This window comes from Nerophis lumbriciformis, linkage group LG11 (assembly GCF_033978685.3).
Source record: "Nerophis lumbriciformis linkage group LG11, RoL_Nlum_v2.1, whole genome shotgun sequence".
NCBI classification, from domain to species: Eukaryota; Metazoa; Chordata; class Actinopteri; order Syngnathiformes; family Syngnathidae; genus Nerophis; species Nerophis lumbriciformis.
This window is the reverse complement of record NC_084558.2, coordinates 32,978,426-33,006,073: the sequence shown is the minus strand read 5'-3', so window position 1 is coordinate 33,006,073 and position 27,648 is coordinate 32,978,426. Positions and strand designations below refer to the sequence as shown.

At 42.4% G+C, this 27,648-nt stretch overlaps 1 protein-coding gene across 1 annotated transcript in view; it reads left to right on the top strand.

Annotated features, from left to right (window-relative positions):
* The window catches only part of sh3bp5lb (SH3-binding domain protein 5-like, b), a 69,855-nt gene that overhangs the window by 4,269 nt on the left and 37,938 nt on the right, over window positions 1-27,648 (top strand). Inside the window, exons 2-3 of the mRNA XM_061966775.2 lie at window positions 9,440-9,502; window positions 13,955-14,083. Coding sequence (XP_061822759.1) covers window positions 9,440-9,502; window positions 13,955-14,083 — 192 coding nt within the window. The remainder of the gene's footprint in view (window positions 1-9,439; window positions 9,503-13,954; window positions 14,084-27,648) is intronic.

Below are 27,648 nucleotides of genomic sequence, written 5' to 3'. Positions count from 1 at the left end.
AATTACCACGAAAACAGCACGGGATCCATCGTCCCGCGGTGGTTTGGCTTCAAGCGTGAATATGTTCAACATTTATGCGGCACAAGCGTTGCTACAAAAAGTAGCAGCACTGCTAATGTAGCATCATTTGAAAAGTCACCCGCTAGAGAGTGCTTGAAACTCTGCATGTCAACATCTACGGCCGGTGCCACACCAACAAAATGCCGAAGCAACTATTTCCAGTATGAAAAAAAAAAGTCAACAACAGAAGGAGATAATGTCCGCAGGAACCTATTATGCAGCTCATTTTTATTTGACAGTTATTGAAATATCTTGTGTGACATCATGCACAAAAGTGCACTTTATTTGTTTTTAACTATTGTAGTGGCGTTCTATACAAAAAGTACACTTTAATTTAGTGTTGTTTTGATATGTCATCTTGGTGACATCATTCACAAAGTGCACTTATAGCTTGTTTTAAAATATCTCTGACAATCTTGCACTTTCTGTTTTGGAAATGACATGAATGTCTGTGCCACTGCATAATAACTGTTTAATAAATACAGTTTTGGTAAATTGACTTAGTTGTGATTTCCCTCTCTGCATGAAAGTTAAAAATAAGCATATATTAATGAAGTATGAACAAGAATGTTTTAATGTAGACACACAGAATCATCATACTGGTGTGATTATATGCATCAAGTGTTATTTCGAGGCTAAGGCAAAATATCGAGATATATATCGTGTATCGTGACATGGCCTAAAAATATCGAGATATTAATAAAAGGCCATATCGCCCAGCCCTAGTTTACGGTGTTTACATGCGCTGCGAGAACTAGCGTATGCTGTTTACATGTGAAGTAGGGGTCACTAGCAGAAAGCCTATAAATAGATTACATTATGGCTTCAGTGTGTGTGTGTTAGCGCCTAGGGTTAGTATTTGGCTTGTTCTAAAATGGTTTTACTTTTGCTAGCAAGTTGGATAATGTTAGCCAAACCTACTGGTGGTCGTCGTCGACAACGTGGCCGCCCTCGAAGCCGACATCCACTCCGCTTGACTCCTCTGCTGCCAAGGTCAGCGGTCTATTCCCCAATAATTCGTCCATTAGGTCGTAATGGACAAATTCGACAGGATTCCAGCCGCTGGTGTTGTTCTGTTTTTTGGCCTTATAGTATGCCATCTTGAGCGTTGGACACTTAACCTGCTCGGTTGTCCGAACATAGCCAGCATCACGCAAGTCTTCACACACATTTTTATAAATGTCACCGTTCCTGTGCTTTCTTCCATCTATATGCGCCATAATGTTAAGTTCTTTCAGAATGCTAAGGCAGACCGTAGTCTCCTCGTCACACCAGTAATGCTGACTTTTGCTCGCCATGCTGTTTGTTTGTATTTCTCCTTCTCCTTCCTCCTTCTCATGTCTCTCCCGCTTCGCTTTTGAAGTGTCACTCGACGTAACACCGTAAACGTGATGACGTTCCGTCCGATGTCAGAGTAAACAGGTCTCGGGTGTATACATGTGTGATTAAACGATTGTGGACAGGCGTACCTCAGCAGTCCAAAACGGTTCCTCCGCACATAGGTTGGGGCCCGGAACGGTTGATTTCACGCGTTTACATGTGCAGTGCAAACCTTTTTCCCCAAGGGAAAACTGAACAGCACGGGACCAAAAAAATTTGGAAATGTACATGTAACCAGGCTCACTAATACAGTTTGCAGTTAAATAACGGACGAGTGAGCATCCCAGTAAACAAACTAAAGACTTTATAAACAAGTTGTGACAACGTTCACGACACATCACCTGCTGCATGTTTCCTCACCTCATTAACTCTCAGTCACAGCAGCTGATGGACGCTGTGTTGAGGAAATAAAAGCAACATCAAATAGTTTTCTCCTTCGCTGTATACTTGTAGTGTGGGGACAAGTGCGTCTGTCTCCAATAATGTCCACAACTGTCGCCATCTAACAGCAGTGCGCTCTTTAACGCATGCCGGGGAAAGCGAGGGAAAAATGGCGTTAAACCAAGCACTTGGCTCCGTTTACTCCGAGAGGAACTCTCCGGAGCAAAGTCTGTGTAGTTTGTCCGCCATTATTATCAAGCCAAACGACGCTAGTGCGCATGCGGCTGACTTTCTGTTGCCTAAAATGCATTAATAAATGACTGTTTTTCGGTAATTAAAAAATTAGACGGTATTACTAACCGTCTGGAATTTTATCGCAAATTATCATTACACTGTGTACCGTTACATCCCTAGTCCATTAACAAGTAAAATGTCAAGGGCGTTCACGGCATGTTCTTGCCGCCGACGCTGGTCAATTTTTTTGGCCATTACGGCAAGTCACGAGGGCGGTCGCGCCACTTGCCGTGGTTGCTGTGGTTAAATTTGAGCCCTTTATGTGTGTGTGTGTGTGTGTGTGTATATATATATATATATATATATATATATATATATATATATATATACTGTATATATATATATATATATATATATATATATATATATATATATATATATATATATATATATATATATACAGTGTTGGCGCTAGGAATTTTCAAAATGGGGTTCCAGGGACCCCATCAAGTCATAAATAAACATAGGGTCCCACAGTAAATTTTTGGGGTCCCAATTTTTTGTAACCGTTTTGAAAACAAAAGATAAATGTATGCATTATCCTGTTAAAAGGTTGTCATAAATGTTCATTAAAAAAATAATACAAAAAAACCCACATTTTTATGCATATGTAAATGTATTGGGGACGGCGTGGCGCAGTTGGGAGAGTGGCCGTGCCAGCAACCTGAGGGTTGCTGGTTCGATCCCCACCTTCTACCATCCTAGTCACGTCCGTTGTGTCCTTGAACAAGACACTTCACCCTTGCTCCTGATTGGTCGCGGTTAGCGCCTTGCATGGCAGCTCCCGCCATCAGTGTGTGAATGTGTGTGTGAATTGGTGAATGTGGAAATAGTATCAAAGCGCTTTGATTACCTTGAAGGTAGAAAAGTGCTATACAAGTATAACCCATTTACCATTTATTTACCATTTATTCAGTTATACACGTTCATTCACTTACTTCTTTCCTTCATGGATCTAAACCTTACCGCTGCCAGTAGTTTTTTTATATTTGTATTTAATAAGTTTTAGGTGTATTTATTTCAGAATCAAAGTGTAAAAAGTTTTTTGCTTCGATCATGAAATGATGATAATGGTGTGACAGGCCATACATACATTATTTATTTAACGCTTAAATCTCTAGAGCAGGGGTGCTCACACTTTTTCTGCAGGCGAGCTACTTTTTAATTGATCAAGTCGTGGGGATCTACCTCATTCATATATATAATTTATATTTACTTATTTATGAAATATATGTTTTTGTTAATAAGTTAAAGGTGTTTAATAATAATGCAAGCAGCATGTTTAACACATATAGTTAATATTGTTAATAAATTAAAGGTGTTTAATGATAATGCAATCATGTTTAACACATAGTTAATATTGTTAATAAATTAAAGTTGTTTAATGATAATACAAGAATGTTTAATACATATAGTTAATATTGTTAATAAATTAAAGGTGTTTAATGATAATACAAGTATGTTTAATACATATAGTTAATATTGTTAACAAGTTAAAGGTGTTTAAAGATAATACAAGCATGTTTAATACATATAGTTAATATTGTTAACAAGTTAAAGGTGTTTAATGATAATACAAGCATGTTTAATACATATAGTTAATATTATTAATAAGTTAAAGGTGTTTAAAGATAATACAAGCATGTTTAACACATGTAGTTAATATTGTTAACAAGTTAAAGGTGTTTAATGATAATACAAGCATGTTTAACACATATAGTTAATATTGTTAATAAGTTAAAGGTGTTTAAAGATAATGCAATCATGTTTAACACATATAGTTAATATTGTTAACAAGTTAAGGTGTTTAAAGATAATACAGGCATGTTTAACACATATAGATTCCTTTCTTTCATGAAGACAAGAATATAAGTTGGTGTATTACCTGATTCTGATGACTTGCATTGATTGGAATCAGACAGTGGTGCTAAAAACGTCCGCATTTTCGAATGGAGGAGAAAAAAGTCCTCCTTTCTGTCCAATACCACATGAAAGTGGTTGGTTTTTGGCATCTTGTTTGTCCAGCTTCCGTACTCCTTTGTATACACTTTACAAGAAATACATTGTCGGCAAACTCCGTAGCTTGCTAGCTTGTGCACGCCAGCTTTCTGAGACTCTTGTTTTGTTAGCGCAACTGTGCAGTCGGTCTTTGGAGTTTTGACAACAGGTACGGCGCCAGAGTCTGTTGAAATAAAGTGTTTCTCGCCTTCCAGTCGGTACTTTTAATGAGCTGGCAGCAGCCAGCGTCATCTCAGAAGACCCTCGGGTGCCGTGAATGTCAATCAAGTGACGAAAGTGATGTCATAGTGAAGATTTATGATCGCTCATTTTTAGGACTATTTTTTTAATGCCTGGCTGGTGATCGACTGACACACCCTCCGAGATCGACCGGTAGCTCGCGATCGACGTAATGAGCACCCCTGCTCTAGAGTCTACGTCAACTTCAGATCTATCTGTCAATTCTAAGTTTGTGTTTTTTAACGTTGTTTTTTGTTTGTTTGTTTGTTTGTTTTCTGCCCTTTTTCATAAAGGAAACTATGTTGTTGTTTTTTACTGCAAAGCTGTTTACAAGAAGGGCATGAGCAGACTCTTTTTCCTGAGGAAGCTTAGGTCCTTTAATGTGTGCAACAAGCTTTTGGAGATATTTTATCAGTCTGTTGTGGCCAGTGCCCTGTACTTTGCAGTGGTTTGTTGGGGGAGCAGCACCAGCAAAAGGGACTCAAACCGGATTGATAAACTGATCCGAAAAGACGGCCAAACTATTGGCACGCAGTTGGAGGTGTTTGTGTCAGTGAGGGACAGGAGGACACTGGACAAACTGCTGGCCATCATGGACAATCATGCCCACCCACTCCACCTGACAATTGAGGGACAGTGCAGTTCATACTCCAACAGGCTCCTTCAGCTTCCTTCCCGCACTGTGCGATTCAAGAACTCCTTCATTCCACACTCCATCCAGCTGTATAATCACTCACCATACAGCAATAGATGATATCTGCCTATTACCTGACACCTTCTATGTTAGATACTTGTCTTTGTTTTTAATGTCTATTTCGATTTTCTGCTGGGTCTACTCTCTATTTTATGCTGCTGCTGTCACTTGTACTGTAATATTGTACATGGTAATTGTTATATATTGTATATATGTTATAGACATAATATATCTGTATATATAATATACTGTACACGTATTATGTATGTATTCGTATATATGAATGTTAATAGATGTTGAACAATTCCCTTGTGGATCATTAAAGTTTGTCTAAGTCTAAGTTAAAGAAAATTATGTTTTTTTTTGCCAAACACACAAAATATGCAAAATCTTCCACAAAAATATTTTTCAAAGTGGAATATTTGATGTGAAGTAATCGGAGCCTTGGATAGGTCAAAAATTCATAAAAACATTGATTTTCATTCGATATTATGTTTTGAGCAATGACAGTTTTAAAGAAAAAAAACAGCTTTGTTTTATTAGTGAACATTGCAACTTTTTCTAAATTACGTTTCATTTGTAAGCTTTTTTTATTCACTTTAGTTATGTTTTTGTTTATTTTAATAGTATTTTTAGAATGTGCTGTGGGCCTTTAAAACATTAGCTGTGGGCCGCAAATGGGCTACGTGCCACACTTTTGACACCCCTGATATAGATAATAAAAAATGTTATCTAATAAGTCTATCGATAAAAAGCAGAGCATGACGACGCATGCGCGTTTATCATAACGGACAGTCAGCATCTCTGCTTCAGGAAACAATGACGGTGATGACGTTACTGTCAGCGATGCGAGCGACACTTGCTAACTTGTCAGCCACTTCTCCAAGAGACTCCTTTTGAACACTACTTGCACATTAACACTTCAAAAGGCACATATTCGCACCGTTTGTTAACCTACAAAGTATGTTTCTGGGGCGGAGGAGTCTGGTCGGGTCCTGGTTAGCTTGAAGCTAACAGCTAGCGTGTCTCCATCCTTGAACAATGTCGCTTCAGCAGGAGATAAAAGTTAAGTTTCCATGGACTCTCAAAGACTAAACAAGTCATTTACTGGAGACACGGCATAGGATGAAGTTAAAAAGGTTGACTTTACACTCACCTTAGTGTTCACCATGAAGTCTTTCTTTTGACAGCCCCTCGCGGTAAAGTTGTATTTGTGATTGAAAAAACTTTCGGCGAATCAAAATTTCCGACCAATAAAAACGCATAACGGGGACGGAAATTTGATCCGGCAAATATAAACTAAACAAAACACAGGCGGAAAGCGATAATCGATCAAATAAAATAAAAAAAACAAGCAAACCGGGCAGTAAAAAAAAAGAAAAAATCTGCCTCGGGTGGGAAAGAGTGCATTAACGCCAACACTGTATGTATATATATATATCATACATACAGATATGATTTATTGAAAAAAAAAATGCCTACTGTGTCTTGCCAGATTTTGTATTTCTCAGTAATACAGAATTTGTATTCCTGCTTTAGGAGTACTTGCATTCAGAGGAGGAGCTACACTCCCATGTTTAGATAACAGTTTCACGCATAAATAACACAAAATGTGTTATGTAGCGGAGGTACTGGCAGACCCAGCTGCCGGGGAAAAGCGGGTTCGAGCCCGCGCCGTGACAAAATGTGGATTGTTATGATCATGCTTTAATTGTTTAAGATGTTTGGTAAAATCCACCCATCCATCCATTTTCTACCACTAGTGTTGGGGGTCCATGGAGGCAATTAAGTTAAAAAACATCGAGCCCATCACATCAAAAATATATCTTCTCACTGGTAATACTCCAGGACTACAACTGGATCGAACAGTGTTAGAGTTGTAATCATCCAAATATGATTAGCAGCAAAGTGGACGCCCGTCAACGTTGTGGCTCGGAGAGCGAACAGAGGCGACAACAAGTAAGGTAATATATTCACACGATAAACTACGAATGTTTACACTTATAGAAATTAGACAACATTGCACACACGAAACATTGCAAAAAATGTATATGACGTATCACAGTTAAACCTACACCTCGTTGTCGCCCTGTACTGGTCAAATTTAGCGCTACTTCCATTAAAGGGGAACATTATCACAATTTCAGAAGGGTTAAAACCATTAAAAATCAGTTCCCAGTGGCTTATTTTATTTTTCAAAGTTTTTTTCAAAATTTTACCCATCACGCAATATCCCTAAAAAAAGCTTCAAAGTGCCTGATTTTAACCATCGTTATATACACCCGTCCATTTTCCTGTGACGTCACATAGTGATGCCAACACAAACAAACATGGCGCATAGAACAGCAAGCTATAGCGACATTAGCTTGGATTCAGACTCGGATTTCAGCGGCTTAAGCGATTCAACAGATTACGCATGTATTGAAATGGAAAAGGGAATAAGCGGTAGAAAATGGATGGATGGATGGGTTGTAGTGTGGAGGCAGGTAGCGAAAACGAAATTGAAGAAGAAACTGAAGCTATTGAGCCATATCGGTTTGAACCGTATGCAAGCGAAACCGACGAAAACGACACGACAGCCAGTGACACGGGAGAAAGCGGGGACGAATTCGGCGATCGCCTTCTAACCAACGATTGGTATGTGTTTGTTTGGCATTAAAGGAAACTAACAACTATGAACTACGTTTACAGCATATGAAATACATTTGGCAACAACATGCACTTTGAGAGTGCAGACAGCCCAATTTTCATCAATTAATATATTCTGTAGACATACACTCAATCGCTCTCTTTTCCTGAAAGCTGATCTGTCCAGTTTTGGAGTTGATGTCAGCAGGCCAGGGAAGCTAGGGTCGATATTCTTCTCTTGATCATCTTCGGTGGCATAAGGGACGGTGTGAGCCAAGACATCCAGGGGGTTTAGCTCGCTCGTCTGCGGGAACAAACTGCCGCCATTGCTTGCCGTGCTACCGAGGCCCTTTATCCCTGAATTGCTCACACACTCCGGCAGATTCAATGGGGGTCTGGCGGCAGATTTCTTTGACTTTATCATTGGAAATGCATCTGCTTTGAGTGTCGCAGGATATCCACACATTCTTGCCATCTCTGTCGTAGCATAGCTTTTGTCGGTAAAGTGTGCGGAACAAACGTCCAATTTCTTGCCACTTTCGCATCTTTGGGCCACTGGTGCAACTTGAATCCGTCCCTGTTCGTGTTGTTACACCCTCCGACAACACACCGACGAGGCATGATGTCTCCAAGGTACGGAAAACAGTCGAAAAAAAACGGAAAATAACAGAACTGATTTGACTTGGTGTTTGAGAAAATGGCGGATTGCTTCCCGATGTGACGTCACGTTGTGACATCATCGCTCCGAGAGCAAATAATAGAAAGGCGTTTAATTCGCCAAAATTCACCCATTTAGATTTCGGAAATCGGTTAAAAAAATATATGGTCTTTTTTCTGCAACATCAAGGTATATATTGACGCTTACATAGGTCTGCTGATAATGTTCCCCTTTAAACGAGTTTGAAGGGCAAAATTACTCTCAGACAAAAAAAACATGACCACGAAGACAAAAGACATCACGAAGTCAGCAATTTTAAATCAAAACAAACTAAATATCTTTATGCACAATATCTACTTAAAAATATTGGACCAAGCTTCGCGATGAAGCTTACACGCTGGGATTTCTGTTGTTGTTGCTGCTTGTCTTGATCAATGTGGCCTTCGCTTAGAAAACAACGACTCAAGCGCTTGCTCGGAGCAGAACATTCACACTATGTTGTCCAGTTGTTGTTAAAAGTACGATTTTTGCAATTTATTTAAAAAAACCTTTTTCAGGGTTGAATGAGTAGTCTTCTACTCACCCCACTGCTGCTTCATTGTGACACATACGCCTCACTGATTAAGGTCGCGGGGTGGCGGGAGTACTGCATATATGATCAACCCTCGTTTGAATGGTTTCATCAAGCCACCACCACCTTCATTGGGGTAAAATAAATGGATTGGGGGAAACACTGGCATTTGCTTTATGAGCCGGATACAAATGTTGTTTAATAATCCAACCACACTACTAAACCAAACTTTTGCTAATTTTTCAAAATATCAACTTCTGAGAAGATGATACATTTGTTATTGCTTTTTAACATAATGCCACAAATACAAAATACCCACAAAAAAATCACAGAAGTTAAATCAGCGTGTGATCGCTTACATTTTTTTAGTGTGGTCATTTAATCAAGTCTTAAATAGGTTACTGATTTTGGCATCCAGTGTTTTTTTTTGTTTTTTTTATATTAATTAATATTTTCATTTGAAATTTTTCAATGATCCCTGTCTGATTAAAGTGTAGCCTAGTAACATCCTCAGGACTTTCCCTGTGCTTACCAGGAGGAACTGGAGCACCTCAACCAGGCCAGCGATGAGATCAACAAGCTTGAGCTTCAGTTGGATGTGAGTATGCAATATAAAATATATATCTACCAGTTGTCACTTTCAATTGACAATAGATCTTGCGGTGTGCTCACACTTTGAGCTTTACTAAATACCAAAATTCCAGCACGTGTGAGTGGTCTAATCCAAGCTCAAGTTCATAACACTTCTTTGTCATGATTGGAATGTGGGTACAGCACAAAAAAAGGGCACAGCATAATTGTGTGTGAAAAAGCGCTTTTTCTCAAGTGACTCAAAGCGCTTTACATTGTGAAACCCAATATCTAAGTTACATTTAAACCAGTGTGGGTGGCACTGGGAGCAGGTGGGTAAAGTGTTTTGCCCAAGGACACAACGGCAGTGACTAGGATGGCAGAAGTGGGGATCGAACCTGCAACCCTCAAGTTGCTGGCACGGCCGCTCTACCAACCGAGCTATACCGCCCCCCACATACAGTCATGGTCAAAAGTTTACATACACTTGTAAAGAATATAAAGTCATGGCTGTCTTGAGTTTCCAATAATTTCTACAACTCTTGTTTTTTTGTGATAGAATGATTGGAGCACATACTTGTTGGTCACAAAAAACTTTAATGACCAATAACCAACAAATTTACAAACCCCGTTTCCATTTAAGTTGGGAAATTGTGTTAGATGTAAATATAAACATAATACAATGATTTGCAAATCATTTTCAACCCATATTCAGTTGAATATGCTACAAATACAACATATTTGATGTTCAAACTGATAAACTTTTTTTTTGTGCAAATAATCATTAACTTTAGAATTTGATGCCAGCAACACGTGACAAAGAAGTTGGGAAAGGTGGCAATAAATACTGATAAAGTTGAGGAATGCTCATCAAACACTTATTTGGAACATCCCACAGGTGAACAGGCAAATTGGGAACAGGTGGGTGCCATGATTGGGTATAAAAGTAGATTCCATGAAATGCTCAGTCATTCACAAACAAGGATGGGGCGAGGGTCACCACTTTGTCAACAAATGCATGAGCAAATTGTTGAACAGTTTAAGAAAAACCTTTCTCAACCAGCTATTGCAAGGAATTTAGGGATTTCACCATCTACGGTCCGTAATATCATCAAAGAGTTCAGAGAATCTGGAGAAATCACTGCACGTAAGCAGCTAAACCCGTGACCTTCAATCCCTCAGGCTGTACTGCATCAACAAGCGACATTAGTGTGTAAAGGATATCATCACATGAGCTCAGGAACACTTCAGAAACCCACTGTCAGTAACTACGGTTGGTCGCTACATCTGTAAGTGCAAGTTAAAACTCTCCTATGCAAGGCGAAAACCGTTTATCAACAACACCCAGAAACGCCGTCGGCTTCGCTGGGCCTGAGCTCATCTAAGATGGACTGATACAAAGTGGAAAAGTGTTCTGTGGTCTGACGAGTCCACATTTCAAATTGTTTTTGGAAACTGTGGACGTCGTGTCCTCCGGACCAAAGAGGAAAAGAACCATCCGGATTGTTATAGGCGCAAAGTTGAAAAGCCAGCATCTGTGATGGTATGGGGGTGTATTAGAGCCCAAGACATGGGTAACTTACACATCTGTGAAGGCGCCATTAATGCTGAAAGGTACATACAGGTTTTGGAGCAACATATGTTGCCATTCAAGCAACGTTACCATGGACGCTGCTGCTTATTTCAGCAAGACAATGCCAAGCCACGTGTTACATCAACGTGGCTTCATAGTAAAAGAGTGCGGGTACGAGACTGGCCTGTCTATATTCCAGACCTGTCTCTCATTGAAAATGTGTGGCGCATTATGAAGCCTAAAATACCACAACGGAGACCCCTGGACTGTTGAACAACTTAAGCTGTACATCAAGCAAGAATGGGAAACAATTCCACCTGAGAAGCTTAAAAAATGTGTCTCCTCAGTTCCCAAACATTTACTGAGTGTTGTTAAAAGGAAAGGCTATGTAACACAGTGGTGAACATGCCCTTTCCCAACTACTTTGGCATGTGTTGCAGCCATGAAATTCTAAGTTAATTATTATTTGCAAAAAAAAAAAAAAGTTTATGAGTTTGAACATCAAATATCTTGTCTTTGTAGTGCATTCAATTGAATATAGGTTGAAAAGGATTTGCAAATCATTGTATTCCGTTTATATTTACATCTAATACAATTTCCCAACTCATATGGAAACGGGGTTTGTAGCTGAACTGCACCAATTTTGTCAAGTGGAGTGGTCAAAAATTCAAGCAGAAGCTTGCCAGAAGCTTGTGGATGTCTACCAAAAGCGCCTTATTGCAGTGAAACTTACCAAGGGACATCTAACCAAATATTAACATTGCTGTATGGATACTTTTGACCCAGCAGATTTGGTCACATTTTCAGTAGACCCATAATAAATTCATAAAATAACCAAACTTCATAAATGTTTTTTGTGACCAAGAAGTATGTGCTCCAATCACTCTATCACAAAAAAATAAGAGTTGTACAAATTATTGGAAACTCAAGACAGCCATGACATTATGTTCTTTGGGGCGGTATAGCTCGGTTGGTAGAGCGGCCGTGCCAGCAACTTGAGGGTTGCAGGTTCGATCCCTGCTTCTGCCATCCCAGTCACTGCCGTTGTGTCCTTGGGCAAGACACTTTACCCACCTGCTCCCAGTGCCACCCACACTGGTTTAAATGTAACTTAGATATTGGGTTTCACTATGTAAAGCACTTTGAGTCACTAGAGAAAAGCGCTATATAAATATAATTCACTTCACTTCACTTCTTTACAAGTGTATGTACAATTTTTTGATCGCGACTGTACATTCAGTTTCATGCTCACAACGTAGCAAAATCCGAAATTAATGTAATGTGATTGATTTCTCCTCACACATTAATAATAAATATACCATAGAATGACTCAAAAAAATCCAATCCAGGGCACATTTGCTCACCTGCGACTACAATTGTGTGCTTAATAAATATGTTTGATTTATGTGATTGCTCCTTTCGCAAGTAATAAATGACAGTCACCACTTTTCTTAGTAGAAATAATTAGGACAGCTCAAAATACACTACAAATAAAGCCTGGAAAACTGCAGTAATACAGCAGTAAAGGGCAAACGATAGTCACTTTCAATGCTGACACGATGCTTTCTAATTTTGCAGATGGGTAGACCGCATGCCGAGCAATTATCCGCTGAAATCTTCCGACACTGTCGACTGTTTAGCTTGTTGGCTACCTTAGTTCTGAGTAAAAAATGGCAATGAAAGAGGGACAGGGCGTTTTATTGGAGCTAGAACTAATCCCGTACTTTCCGGGCTATAGAGCGCACTGGTATTCCAGCCGCACCCACCAAATTTTTTAAGAAAAATATAGTTTTACATACATTACTCGCACCCGACTATAAATCGTAGATATATCCTGGTACGAAAGATTTTGAAAACGTTTATTGACGTACCTTTTTTCTTCCAAACGGTGCCTGTCACACGACAGTAAAATGGCTGATCAAACAGAACAGAAGGCGTCCTCATGGACCCACTACCTGCATAAGCTGGCTCTCCACTTAGCTGAAAAGACTCAATTACACAGTAACGCTTTGGTGAATTTACGAAACTAAAACAATACAAAAATAATGCCATTGTAGGTTAATAATACTAACACAGACACTTGCAAACGTGTTAGCATATTTGCTAATGCTAAAGACGCTTGCTTGATTACATTACAATAGCACGTACAAATATGCATGAAAACACTCCTACAGACATAACACATGGGACGGTTTAGTAAGTAGGAATTGTTATATTGTAAAACTTACAAATGTAGCTTGGACTGATGAATGAAGAATCCTTTCGAGCAGAAATGCTATGAACGGTTATACTTCCAGTTCAAGTCATTTAAACAAGATGTAAATGTTCAACCTGCCACACCTGTAGTGAGTGAATTTGTCCCAAAAATGGCGCTACAGCACAAACAATAGCACACCTTTTTTGTGTCTTTTGAAAACTATTTGTTGAATACAAAACATTATGGCCATTAGCGAAGAAAAATCAATAAATTAGCCACACCATTTTATAAGCTGCAGTGTTCAAAGTGTGGGAAAAAGTAGCGACTTATTCTCCAAAAAATATAGTAGATGCGTTACAAAAGTCCATTTTGTTGTAAATCTTGTTGTAAAATCAGAGGAAACAGTGTTTTTGTTAGGGGGACTGTTTAGAACTTTAGATGCACACAGGAAATATTGTACTACAAGTTGACCAATCACAGCCTTTGCCGTCTTTGTTGCGAGGTTAGATTTTTTTAGAGGGGCACGCAGGAGGTGTTTGGAGGGTGGGAGCCAGACACGTACACATAATCCAGCCTTAGTGTGAGCGTAGGCAAGCGCGAATTGCGCCCAAACAGCACGGTATAAACCAATTGTGCGTACACCTTTAATCTTTACTGAACGTCATATCTCAGCTCACTGTAGTAGTTTATATTTTCCATACTCTCTTAAGGATGCAAGGTCCAGCTACAGGAAGATCCTCACAGATTCTGCCAGGAAGCTGAATGCTCAGGGTTCCCAGCTGGGTGCCTGCATTGAAAAAGCGAGACCTTACTACGAAGCACGCAGGTTGGCCAAAGAGGTGTGTTTATCTCATGTAACTACATGTACTGTATATTGTGCTAATCCATGTTTCATTGAAAAATAAGCCTTTTCTGATACATCTTACAGAGTGTGACAGTGTCGGTTTTAGATATGATACACATGAGCAATTGACTAGGGTGGCATAGTCTAGATTCATATCGCAATCAAAATACTACTCACAAATTAGAGGTGGAATGGTTCACAAATTGCACAGTTCTCATTACGGTTTTGTGCTACGGTTTTTGGTTCAGTGTACAATGTTCTTTTGAACACCCTAGAATACAACACAGTGTATCTGGAAAGTATTCACAGCGCTTCACTTATTCCAAAATAGAATCAATTCATTTTTGTCCCCAAAATTCTACACACAATACCCGACAATGACAATGTGAAAGTTTTGTACATTTTTGCAAATGTATTAAAAATAAAGAACTTGAGAAATTACATGACATAAGTATTTACAGCCTTTTCTCATTTCTTTTTTGATGAACCTTTGTGTTTTTGAATATGAAGGTACAAGCTTGACACACCTATCTTTGGGCAGTTCCATTCCTCTTTGCAGAACTTCTCAAGCTCCATCAGGTTTGATGGAAAACGTTGGTGCGCCGCCATTTTCAGATCTTTCCAGAGATATTCAACTGGATTCAAGTCTCGGCTCTTGCTTGGCCACTCAAGGACATTTACAGAGTTGTCCTAAAGCCATTCTTTGATATCTTGGCTTAGGGTTGTTGTCCTGCTGAAAGATAAACCGTCGCTCCAGTCTGAGTCCTAGAGGTTCCAAACTTCTTACATTTACGGATGATTGAGGCCTCTGTGCTCATTGGGAACTTCAAGGCAGCAGATTTTTTTGCCTCGATTCAATCCTGGCGCGTAGGTCTACAGACAGTTCCTTTGACTTCATTCTTGATTTGCTCTCTGCCATGCATTGTCAAGTGCGGGACCTTACATATACACAAGTGTGTCTTTCCAAATCATGTCCAACCAACTGAAATTACCACAGTTGGAAACCAATTAAGCTGTAGGAACATCTTCAAGTATGGTCAGTTGAAATAGATGCTACTGAGCTCACTTTTGAGTTTCATGGCAAAGACTGTGAATATTAATGTCCATGTGATTTCTTAGTTTTTTATTTTTAATACATTTGCAAAACTTGAAAACAACTTTTTTCACATTGTCACTATGGGGTGTTGTGTGCGAATTTTGAGGAAAAAAAATATTTTTTTTCCATTTTGGAATAAGACTGTAACATAACAAATTTTGGAAAAAGTGAAGCGCAGTGAATACTTTCCGGATGCACTGTATATTTTCAATCAGGGACATGCGGCCATGCTCTGCCTCAATTGCCATGATGGAAACACCCCCCACAAATGAATAATACAATAAATATTAATATTTTCCCCAATAAACTGTGTTCTAAATGTATTTTCTGTAAAACCAAAATCTCATTTAGTTGAGTAAATATCACACAATTTGTACACAAAATCGATCGTGAGGCTTCTGTGTGTAACGTCTCTTCACCGCCTTACTTGTGTGTGTGTGTCAGAGAATGCGAAAGAATGCATGACTTACTGCTTGTGTGCTTGCTTAATGTCGCTAAATTAATGTTTGTAGATACATTATTTACACCATGAATTTTTAGTTCAAACACTGTACTTTACACTACAGCCTGTTTTTAATGGAAACGTCATTATTATTCTTGGGGGATTTTAATGCAAGAGTTGGGAGTGACAGCGGTATTTGGAACTGTGTGCTGGGGCAGCATGGCATCGGCCGCTTCAATGCAAATAGAATACGACTCCTAAGTCTTTGTGCTGAACACAGACTCAACATCACCAACACCGCATTCCAACTGAAAAATAAATACAAAACATCCTGGATGCATCCCAGATCCAAGCACTGGCACCTTATTGACTATGTAATTGTCAGGCAGTCAGATTTGTCAGTTGCGGCTGCCTCCGCCGGGCGGGGTCGTGGCTCCAGGGTTGCCTCCTCCGGTGGTGCGAGTCGTCTGCAGGGTGCTGGGGTGGGCCTTTCGGCCGGCTTTGTGGTCGCCTCCCGCTGGACCGCCAGATGGTCCTCAGCCAGTGTCACCGCCGCCTTCAGGTCCCGCGAATGGTGGTATCGGACCCACGCGGAGGTTCTTGCCGGGATGGAGTCAATAAATTGTTCTAATAGGATGAGCTTGAACATCCTCCTGTCCGGTTCTTCGGGTTGGAGCCAGCGGGTCGCCGCATCCCGAAGTTGCTGCGCCAGGGCGAACTGGCGGTCCTCGGGTCCCAGCCGCATGGCTCGGAACCGGCGTCGATGGTCCTCGAGGTTGCTGCCGATCCGATCGAAGATTGCGCGGCGCAGGTTAGAGAAATGCACTCGGGTGGCCGCCGGGAGACTGAGCGCCGCCTGCTGCGCCTCCCCCGCCAGGAGCGGCAGCAGCTTTATGCCCCATTCTTCTTCCGGCCACTTACACGAGGTTGCTGTGGCCTCGAAAACGTCCAGGAATGCATAGGGATCTTCCGCCTCGGCCATGCGCTGCATAGAGGCTGTCGCCCCCGCTCCTGATGTCCCTGCTGCCCTGCCCATCAGCACTTGCAGCACTTGAGTCTGCTGTTGGCTCGCCGCTGACACTTCGGCCAGAACTCGACCGAGCGCCTCCAGGGGGTTGGGGCCGACTCTCCTCTGTGGTCTTGTTATATTGGGCGCCATTTGTAAACGTCTCTGCTACTGCTGGGTTCTTCTTGGACCACAGACCACGGCCACACTCCCTTGAGTTCAGGTTTTAAAATGAATTTTATTTTATCAGTCTCTCTCGTGCTTTTCAGCAATTGTCTTCTTGTTCCTTTTTCTCTCCTCCTCTCCCTCTTGCTCCTCTGTCACTCTCCACTCATGGTTTCTGACGCTGCTAATAAAGAGACAGGTGATTAGATAACTCGTTCCAGCTGAGATATCCACTCACCTGTCTGCTGCTTCATGGCCGGCACCTGCACACACCCTGCCCGCAGGGAACGCGTGGACCACGCCCTTTCCACAATTGTTTTTTGCGCTTTTTGTTCCTTTATGGTTATGCACACATTACGCTGATGCATGCGTCTTTGTTTAATTGGACGTTCGTAAGGCTTGTGGCAAAAATCGCAGAAGAAACTCGCTCCAAAAAACTTATTGGGCTCTTTAATGCTGTGTGCTGTGTTCGAGTGTGGAATAGGATTTGTTTAAAAGCACTGGATTTGTTTAGAAGACTCATTGTCCGGAATACTACCATTTTTAGACCTAGAGCTTGTTCAAATCTGATAATGTCACTGAGTAAAACCATGTGCGTGTTATCGAAATCTAAAGATGTGTGTAAGTCAGGACTTTGAAAATATGCCATGCAGAGAGAGAAGCATAGATTGTCATGGGTGTTCTCAGGGGCGTACAAACAGTGAAATTTTCTCGAGATAATCTCACTGTATGCCACACCACACAATTTTACTCTTGCACCTCCCTGACTGTTTTGAGCCGCTGTAACGATAATTTCAAGCGAGTCATTAGTGAGAGATGTATCATTACTTTGAATCACCGAAGAGATGATGTCGACAAATGAATCAGGATTAATATCATTATCCTTTCTGGTGACTGACTGAACATCATTGCAGAGAGCTGAAATTCGTAGAACTATGTTTAAACTGGTTCCGTTGGGTACTCGGTCAACAATGCTATCTAGAGCACTTGTCAGAGAATCCCTCACTCTAATAGGAATTTGCTCAATGTTGCCGGTGTCAAGTCCTCTGAGGTCTAGCTTCTGATGTATCTGTATACCATTACATTTTGGAAGGTTGGGGGTCCACACCACACCCATGCTGGCAATCATTTAGTTTGTTAGATTGATTTTTGCATTCCTCGTATAAAATCTGTGATAGTGTATCAACTTGAATGTACTTATCTAAGTACACATTGAATGTACTTATCTAGCTCGACCATAAAATATTGCTGACTACTGCTGAGACCGTCATTTGTAGTAGAGTAAGGAAGCAGGGTAGATGAAGAGGTTGCTAGTGTTGATGGAGAATGGGAAGAAAATGAGATGTAAACAGGTGGAGGCTGTGAGGAAGTGTGGACAGGTGATGAAAGGTTCTACATATTTTCAACCTTGTTGGGGTTATTGCATCCTAACTCAGTATTTTGACTAATATTTGGAGGGGTTTCAAATTTAAAGACAGCTTCTGGATCGTTAAATTGAAAATGAGCAGCAGATATAGCACTTTGGACTTCACTATCTGAAAGCGGTTGAATATTGTGATAAGCAATATTGGTTTCTTGAGCAGTTCTGTCTGGGCAATTAAAGTCACTTGCAGGTTTTTAAGAAATTGTTCTAATTCTGTTGGACCCTCATCATTCCTGTTTTTTTGGGGTGGTGGTTCCATAGCAAATACTTGAGTGAAAAAGCCGACTATTATATGTTATTTTTGACAGTTTCGTACATGCCATTATTTCCCCAATATCTCCGCATTCCTATTAATGTTATCACGCTGTGTTAACAAGATATGTTTCTTATTCAAGCGTGCTTTAACATTATCTTGACACTGTTCAGAGTTTAATTTTATTCTTATTTGGACCGGTATTTTATCGTTAATTTTAGAGCATCCAACATACCTTAACATCTCATCATTGATTACCCGACATTATGTTGATGTTACAGGTTTTTTTTTGTTGGCTGACTTTATTGTCTTCTTTCCCGGCTGTCTTCTAACGAGCTGGTTTTGTTAAAAAAAATCCTCCTTCTGATGCGTCGTGGCAGTTCTTTAGACTCCGTATCATTTAGAAGAATAAGTAGAAGTGTAAGAAAATACACATAGTACATTGAATTAGGGCTGGGCGATATATCGATATGCGCGATATATCGCAGGTTTGTCTCTGTGCGATATAGAAAATTGAATATCGTGATATTCGAGTATGCGTTCTCACGCAGTTGCTTTTAGCTGCGGGCATTACACTACAGGCTCTCCTCGCTCTTTCCTGTGTCTCCTTCTCACAGACAGCAAGCGCAGCTTCTACACACGTCACATACTGTCACGACATACGTCACATACGTATCCGCCCTCGTGCAGCAGAGAGGTAGCAGTATGGCTAACGTTAGCTGTGATGCTAGCGGTAATACGAGCGAAAGAAGGTGCGACTCTGGTAACAAATGAAGGAATAATTAATTCCCCCAAAAAACAGCAGGGGGTTTATCGTCTGGCGGTGGTTTGGCTTCAAGTGGGAATATGTCGAACAGACAACCGTAATTTGTCAAGTGTGGGGCGAAAGCGTTGCTATAAAAAGTAGCATTACTGCTAATATGTTGCATCATTTGAAAAGTCACCTGCTAAAGAATGAACAGTCAACATCTCCGTTCGGTGCCACACGCCCACACCATCAAAATGCCGAGGCAAACATTTCCAGATCAACACCGTATGAAAAAAATAGTAATTTTTTTAGTTGTGTCATGTTTGTGTAATCATGTTTTGTTTTAAGTCATGTTTTGTTTAGTTTCTGTCTTTTCACTCCCTTGTCTTGTCACCATAGTTACCCATTAGTTTCACCTGTCATGTCACGCACCTGTTTTGAGTCACGCACCTGTTACTAATCATGTCCATAGTATTTAAGTTCATTCATTTTCTGTTGTTCGTCCTGGAGTCATAGCCTTTCTCACCCTGCTATCCTCGCGTTCCAAGCCCTGTTCACGATCCCATGCCACAGTAAGTTTGTTTATTAAGCCACAGTTAGTGTTTTGTTTAATTGTTCATAGTTTCTGCCAATGTGCAAGTTTTGCGTTTTATAGTCTAGTTTTGTACCTCCGCCCCTGTGCGCGCTTTTTGTTTGATCCTTTCTTTGTAGTTATAGTGTTAAATAAATCATGTACCCACCTTCAAGCCATGTCCGATCCAAATTCTCTTGCATCTTGGGAAAACAAAAACTCCACAGTCCAAGTCCTGACATTATGACTCCAGCAAATCGCTTTCCCGCAAAGAATTTGGTCGAAGAAGGAAGTTGGGAGTCGTTAGGAGCCATGGCGGAGCGAGACCTGACGTGGGGGCCAAATGGGAAGCTTGTTCCTATTAGCTCCATTTGGTCCGAGGACGAGGCTGCGTCACCGCAATCCCGGAAGCGCCGCTCCAGACCGAGGACGTCAGGGAAGGCGAGCAGACCGCACGCAGCACTCCCACAGGCTCCTCCCACTCCGGGCGGAAGCAGGCTGCTGCCAGCTCCGCAGCTCCAAGATGACGTCACAGACCAGGATTTTTTTTTCAACTCTTTTTCTTTTGATCACTCACCTCCAGCAAAAGACTCCAATCCCATGACCATGATTCAACACTACCAAAATATGATTTTGAACATTAGATCCTGTCAAGACAAGCCACCCAAATTTCATGCCCCGCCCCCCAGGACTCAAGTCACGCCCAAGTCACAAACATTTTTTTTTTCACCCACAAAAACACAGGTACAAAAAAGACAATTTGGACAATTTAATGGGGAAGTTTCTGCCCTCCCCCGCCCACCCCTACAGAGAGTTCCAGACCGCAGGGAGCGCGTCTGGTATCCGCCCCTTGAGGGGGGGCTAGGGCTGGGAATTGTTCAGGTGGGGTGGCTCAGCATCACGATGTCAAGCCACAGCCTCCCTCACGGCCGCCACCACCAGTCTTCCGACCCGTCAAGCCACAGCCTCCAGCACGACCGCCCTCACCAGTCTTCCGACCTGTCAAGCCACAGCCTCCAGCACGGCCGCCACCACCAATCTTCCGAACTGTCAAGCCACAGCCTCCAGCACGACCGCCCTCACCAGTCTTCCGACCCGTCAAGCCACAGCCTCCAGCACGACCGCCCTCACCAGTCTTCCGACCTGCCAAGCCGCAACCCCCAGCTAGGCCACCTCCACCTGCTCCAAGGCTAGCACCACGGCTAGCTGCTCCAAGGCTAGCACCTGTCGCCGCTCCAAGGCTAGCACCTGTCGCCGCTCCAAGGCTAGCACCTGTCGCCGCTCCAAGGCTAGCACCTGTCGCCGCTCCAAGGCTAGCACCAGCTCCTCCACGCCAAGACCAAGACCCACCACGCCAAGCTCCGGTACCAGCTCCACGACGCCAAGTGCCGCCAGTCGCAGCTCCACGACGCCAAGTGCCGCCAGTCGCAGCTCCACGACGCCAAGTGCCGCCAGTCGCAGCTCCACGACGCCAAGTGTCGCCAGTCGCAGCTCAACGACGCCAAGTGCCGCCAGTCGCAGCTCAACGACGCCAAGTGCCGCCAGTCGCAGCTCAACGACGCCAAGTGCCGCCAGTCGCAGCTCAACGACGCCAAGTGCCGCCAGTCGCAGCTCCGCCATACCAAGACCAAGACCCGCCATGCCAAGACCAAGACCCGCCATGCCAAGACCAAGACCCGTCATGCCAAGACCCGCCATGCCAAGACCAAGACCCGCCATGCCAAGACCAAGACCCGCCATGCCAAGACCAAGACCCGCCATGCCAAGACCAAGACCCGTCATGCCAAGACCCGCCATGCCAAGACCAAGACCCGCCATGCCAAGACCAAGACCCGTCATGCCAAGACCTAGACCAAGACCCACGCCTAGACCAAGACCAAGACCCACGCCGAGCTTCGCCGCCGGACGCGCCATGCCGAGCTTCGCCGCCTGACTTGCCACGCCGAGCTGCCACGCCGAGCTGCCACGCCTGCCACGATGACGACGCGCCTCCCTCCTCGTCGGCCACAGATATGGCTGCTACCTGGTCGCCCGCCACGCCAAGTGCGCCCACCTCCCAGTCGGCCACGAATGTGGCCATTCCCTGGGCGCCCGCCTCGCCTGCTGCAGCGGCGTTCCACTCGCCGCCGCCACCTAACTCTGCCCCGGTGGATACGGGGACACGTGGTCTGGCGACCCACCGCCATGTCCCCCTCCCGCCCTCCCATGACTCTTGTTAATTTTTATGGACATCTGGTATCTGTCCTTAAGGGAGGGGCTCTGTCATGTTTGTGTAATCATGTTTTGTTTTAAGTCATGTTTTGTTTAGTTTCTGTCTTTTCACTCCCTTGTCTTGTCACCATAGTTACCCATTAGTTTCACCTGTCATGTCACGCACCTGTTTTGAGTCACGCACCTGTTACTAATCATGTCCATAGTATTTAAGTTCATTCATTTTCTGTTGTTCGTCCTGGAGTCATAGCCTTTCTCACCCTGCTATCCTCGCGTTCCAAGCCCTGTTCACGATCCCATGCCACAGTAAGTTTGTTTATTAAGCCACAGTTAGTGTTTTGTTTAATTGTTCATAGTTTCTGCCAATGTGCAAGTTTTGTGTTTTATAGTCTAGTTTTGTACCTCCGCCCCTGTGCGCGCTTTTTGTTTGATCCTTTCTTTGTAGTTATAGTGTTAAATAAATCATGTACCCACCTTCAAGCCATGTCCGATCCAAATTCTCTTGCATCTTGGGAAAACAAAAACTCCACAGTCCAAGTCCTGACAAGTTGTGATTTCCTTCTCTGCACGAAAGTTTTAAAGTAGCATATATTAATGCAGTATGAAGAAGAATGTTTTAATGTAGACACATAGAATCATCATACTGCTGTGATTATATGCATCAAGTGTTCATTCAAGGCTAAGGCAAAATATCGAGATATATATTGTGTATCGCGATATGGCCTTAAAATATCCCGATATTAAAAAAAGGCCATATCGCCCAGCCCTACATTGAATAATAATAATATTAGAATGCACAGTCACCCTCAGCATTGGATTCTGTCTCCCGCTGGTTACAAATACCCTCTGTAGTGGGGTTTGACTCCTGATGGCCCTTTGAGCTATTCTGATTTGGAGCTTCGGAATAATTATCTAAATTAAAGACACATTATTGTTAGACTATTCTTTTTTGAAAAAAAAAAAAGGATTACAATTTTTCTAAATTCAAAACTCTATACCTACATCTGCTAGAAGACTGTCAATTTTGTCCAAAGCATGGTCACTTCTACGGGAATTTGTGTCTTGAATCTGCTGGTTTAGACCAGTAAATCTTTCATCAAGTTCTGGCAAAAGAGATAGGATGTGATTAAAAATAAAACATTTTATTTATTTATCCTTTATTTTTATTTTATTTTTTAATGTATTTATTTTTTATTACACGGTTGGGCACATATAATTACCTGGATTCTCTAGAAGAAGATCCAATCTGATCAGCTCATGAAGCAAATCATTATCTGGCGGGAATTTTGGCTGTATTCAAATAATAATAGTAGAAATAAAAATGTTTTTTTTAAAACAGGACGATATAAAAATAATATTCTCTAATGGCGCATGCAAGAGAATAGAAGAGTTCTTACCAGCAATGTCTGCCATGACGAATTTTAACACGATGGATGATCTGAAAGCGAAGGATGGTCTCTAGTCTGTTGACGGTCTCAATGCGAAATCGCCATAGAAAGGGCCTCGTCCGGATAGTTCAGTAAATATAAATGTAAGTTGTCCCTGCGCTGACCAATGATTGGAACGGAGACATGTTATTATATGAAATCGCTTATCAGAGACGTCTTAACAAAACAAAAGGGTAATATCGTCGTTTGGCCTTCCTGTGACAATCCTCTTTGAAGCTGTATCGTCAAGGACACGTGTGGCAGTACCATTTTGATTGGAAACTGGAGACTATGTGTTTACAGGGTAAATAAAGGGCGTTATTTAAGACAGGTGAGCTATAGGTCACCTTGCAACAAGACAATGAGCTCAAACATACAGATACAATACCAAAGGATAATAAAAGGTCATATTTAAGATAGTCGAGTGACACATAAGTTCCTGTATTAAAGTGTGTGAATTGGCTTGTGGGGAATAGGGGAAATGAAAATAAATTATTACATTTAAAAAACTTTGGGCTTTCTTTGGAGAGATAAATCTATTAAGTCAATCCGAAAAACAACTTTAAGAAGAGCGGCTTAATAAAATGCAAATTAAATACTACTTTAAGAAGACTGGAATAATAAATTTAAATTACATTGCTGTATTTCATGTAAAAAAGAGCTAAAAGGCAATATAATGCTATTGAAATAAGAAAAATAGTTTAGAAACTTTCAATTAAGACAATACTATACAAATTAATATTTTAAAATGAGGAAAATAGTCAAATTTTATTTAAGACAAAGTATACAACATTATACTTTTAAAATAAGAAAACACAGTGTATAGCCTTTTCTCACTCACTCACTCATCCCATGGCCTAAGAGGCCGTAGGGGTGTCATGGTGGATGCTTGGGCAGTCAGGGATCTCCAGTGCTCACGATCTTCTGCTGTTCGTCGCAGGGTTTGGAAGCTGCAGCCAGTCCATTCTTTGATGTTGTCCATCCAGGCCTTTCTCTGCCTGCCTCGTCTCCGCTTCCCCTCTACTGTTCCCTGTAGGATGGTCTTTGACATGGAGGTGTGCCTTGTGACATGACCAAACCAGGTCAGCTTGCGACGTTTAACTGTTGAGAGTAGAGGTTCCTGTTCGCCAGCATGGGTGGTAACTAGCTGTCTAACATAATCATTTGTCCGATGTTCATACTTAAGTTATATTAACCTATTCATATCTTTCATAACTCAAATCCGCTACAAAAAGCAGCCTTGGTAGTATGCGACAACTAAAATAAAATAATATATGGGTTTAGCTTGGCATAGAGATACAATTTTTTGGGGTGACAATATCTCTCTCCGCTCTTCCTTCATCGCGGTTATATAACATCTCACAGCCAGAACAAAAGGCCCTCAAGGATTATATTACCTCTTCACTCGCCACGGGGCACATACGGCCCTCGTCCGCTCCGGTAACGGCAGGATTTTTTTTTGTCAAGAAAAAGGATGGCTCGCCTCATCCTTGTATTGATTTCCGCGCTCTTAACACGATTACTGTCAGAAACAAATACCCTCTTCCTTTTCTTTACTCGGCATTCACTCTACTTCACAATTCCGTCATCTTCACTAAATTAGATCTACGCAATGCCTATCACCTGGTGTGTGTCGTAAAGGTGATGAATGGAAAACAGTTTTTAATACCCCATTGGGCCACTTTGGGTATTGTGTCCTGCCATTTGGCCTTACCAACGCCCCAGCTGTTTTCAGAGTCTAATAAACGATGTGTTGCGTGATATGATTGGCTAGTTAGTTTTTGTTTATCTAGATGAAATTCTTATTTTCTTCCCGTCCATCCAGTCACAATGTCAGCATTCCTTCAAAGATTGTTAGCAAATCGATTATTTGTTAAAGCTAAAAAATTTACATATCATGCATCTTCAGTACCGTTTTTGGGGTTTATTGTAGAGAGGGGCCAACTCAGACCCGATCCCGCCAAGATTGAGGCGGTGGTTGATTGGCCCACTCCTACGTGTAGGAAACTATTGCAATGGTTTCTGGGATTTGCCCACTTTTATAGGCTTGAAGTGCGAAGTGCACCAAGCTCACATCATCCAAGGTTCTGTTTGTTTGGACTTCTGCTGCGGAGGTGGCGTTAGGCGTCTTAAATACATTTTTACCTCTTCCCCGGTTTTTCTTTACGGTAATCATTCTCTCCCTTTCTTTGTTGAGGTTGACGCTTCAGACATAGGGGTGGGAGCAGTACTCTCTCAGCGCTGCGAAGTGGACCAGAAATTGCACCCATGTGCATTCTTCTCGAGACACCTTTCGCCAGCAGAACGCAACTACAATATTGGTAATTGGGAACTCCTGGCAGTCGTTCTCACCCTGCAATAATGGAGGCACTGGTTGGGAGAGGCGGCTCACCCGTTTGTCATCTTTACTGACCATAGAAACCTTTCCTACATCCACTCCGCTCAACAACTGAATCCTCGCCAGGCACGATGGGCTCTCTTCCTCACAAGATTCGACTTCACACTCACTTCACACTCCTGATGCCCTATCAAGGATGTTTTCTCCCCAGGTGGAGGAATCTGCTCCAGAGACTATTCTTCCTACTTCTCGGATTCTGGGGTCTCTCCAATGGAAGGTGAAAAAATAAGGACAGATCTGCTCCTCCCGGATGCCCCCCTGGTCGTCTTTTTCGTCCCTCCCCATCTCTGCTCCGAAGTGCCGACATGGGCACACTTGCAAAATTGCTTGTCATCCTGGAGCTACACTTACTGCATTCCTGCTTTCACAGTGTTTTGGTGGTCTTCTCTTCAAGCGGACATTAAGCGTTTTGTGGCTGCATGTACTGTTTGCGCCAGGAGCAAATCCTTCAATCAGGCAGCTAATGGGTTGCTAAGACCGCTTCCCATCCCATCTACTCCGTGGTTCCACATAACTATGAACTTTATAACTGGACTACTGGCCTCAAGGGGTTTCACAACAGTTATTTGACTATTATTGACATATTCTCTAAATGTACACAGTTCATCCCACTTTGCAAGCTCCCTTCCTCCTTAGAAACTGCTAAATTGCTGGTACAGCATGTTGTTCGTCTGCATGGCATTCCTCTGGATGTGGTGTCCGACAGAGGTCCACAGTTTTCCTCAGCGACCTGGAGGACTTTTTGCAAATCTCTGGGAGCCACTGTAAGCCTATCATCAGGGTACCATCCTCAGTCCAACAGCCAGACTGTAAGGGCAAACCAGCATTTGGAGGCTGCTCTGTGATGCGTGTGTCACCAACATCCTACGTTGTGGTGCCACTACCTCCCATGGGTCGAATACACCCACAACACCTTGGTGTGTTTGTCTACTGGACGGTCTCCATTCCATTTTGTTCATGGTTTCCAGCCTCCCGCGTGTCCCTCTCAAGAGGCTGAGTCTTCTGTGTCGTCAGTGGCTGCTCTTCTGCAGCGATTCCATCAGGTCTGGCGTGACACTGGTAGCTATATCTCGTACAGCGCTAGGCAATCAGAAGTGGGCCAACTGTCATCGCAGGCCGGCCCCCAACTACCAACCAGGGCAAAAGGTGTGGTTGTCATCCCGGGACCACACACTGGCAGTGGAATACAAGAAGCTGGCACCCAGATTTATTGGACCTTTCGAAGTGGAGCGGATGATCAACCCGGTCTCTGCCAGATGTATAAGCTTCCTCCATCTCTCAAAAGGTATCCTGTTTTTCATGTGTCCCTCCTAAAGCCCATGGTCTCCTGTGACCTGAACCCTCCGTCAGTGCCTCCTCCTCCTCCGCAGGTGCTAGACAGCGATCCTGTATTTTTGGTGGAAGCTATTTTAAATGCCAAGAGACGGGGTCGGGGGTTACAATATCTCATTGATTGGGAGGGTTATGGCCCAGAGCACCGTTCTTGGGTTTCGCGTGGCCATATTTGCGATCCTGTCTTTGTTGTCTGATTTTTATCACAGATTTCCGGAGAAGCCATGTAGACCACCGGTGAGCGCCAGTTAGTTGGGAGGAGAGGAGTACTGTCACACGCTATTGTGACACCCATTACCATCCACTTGTTTTTCACATTTTTGTTTGGGTGTTGGGACCATTTAGGTGTTCAGTTGTTGGAGCAGTTAATTGTTTTTTCCTTTGGGTCTTATGTTTGTTTTTGTTACCGCCCCTCTTTTTTCTGTTACAGACCTAACCACTCCCTGAAGTGGGCATAATTACCAGGGGGTGCTGCAGGTGTGTGTAAT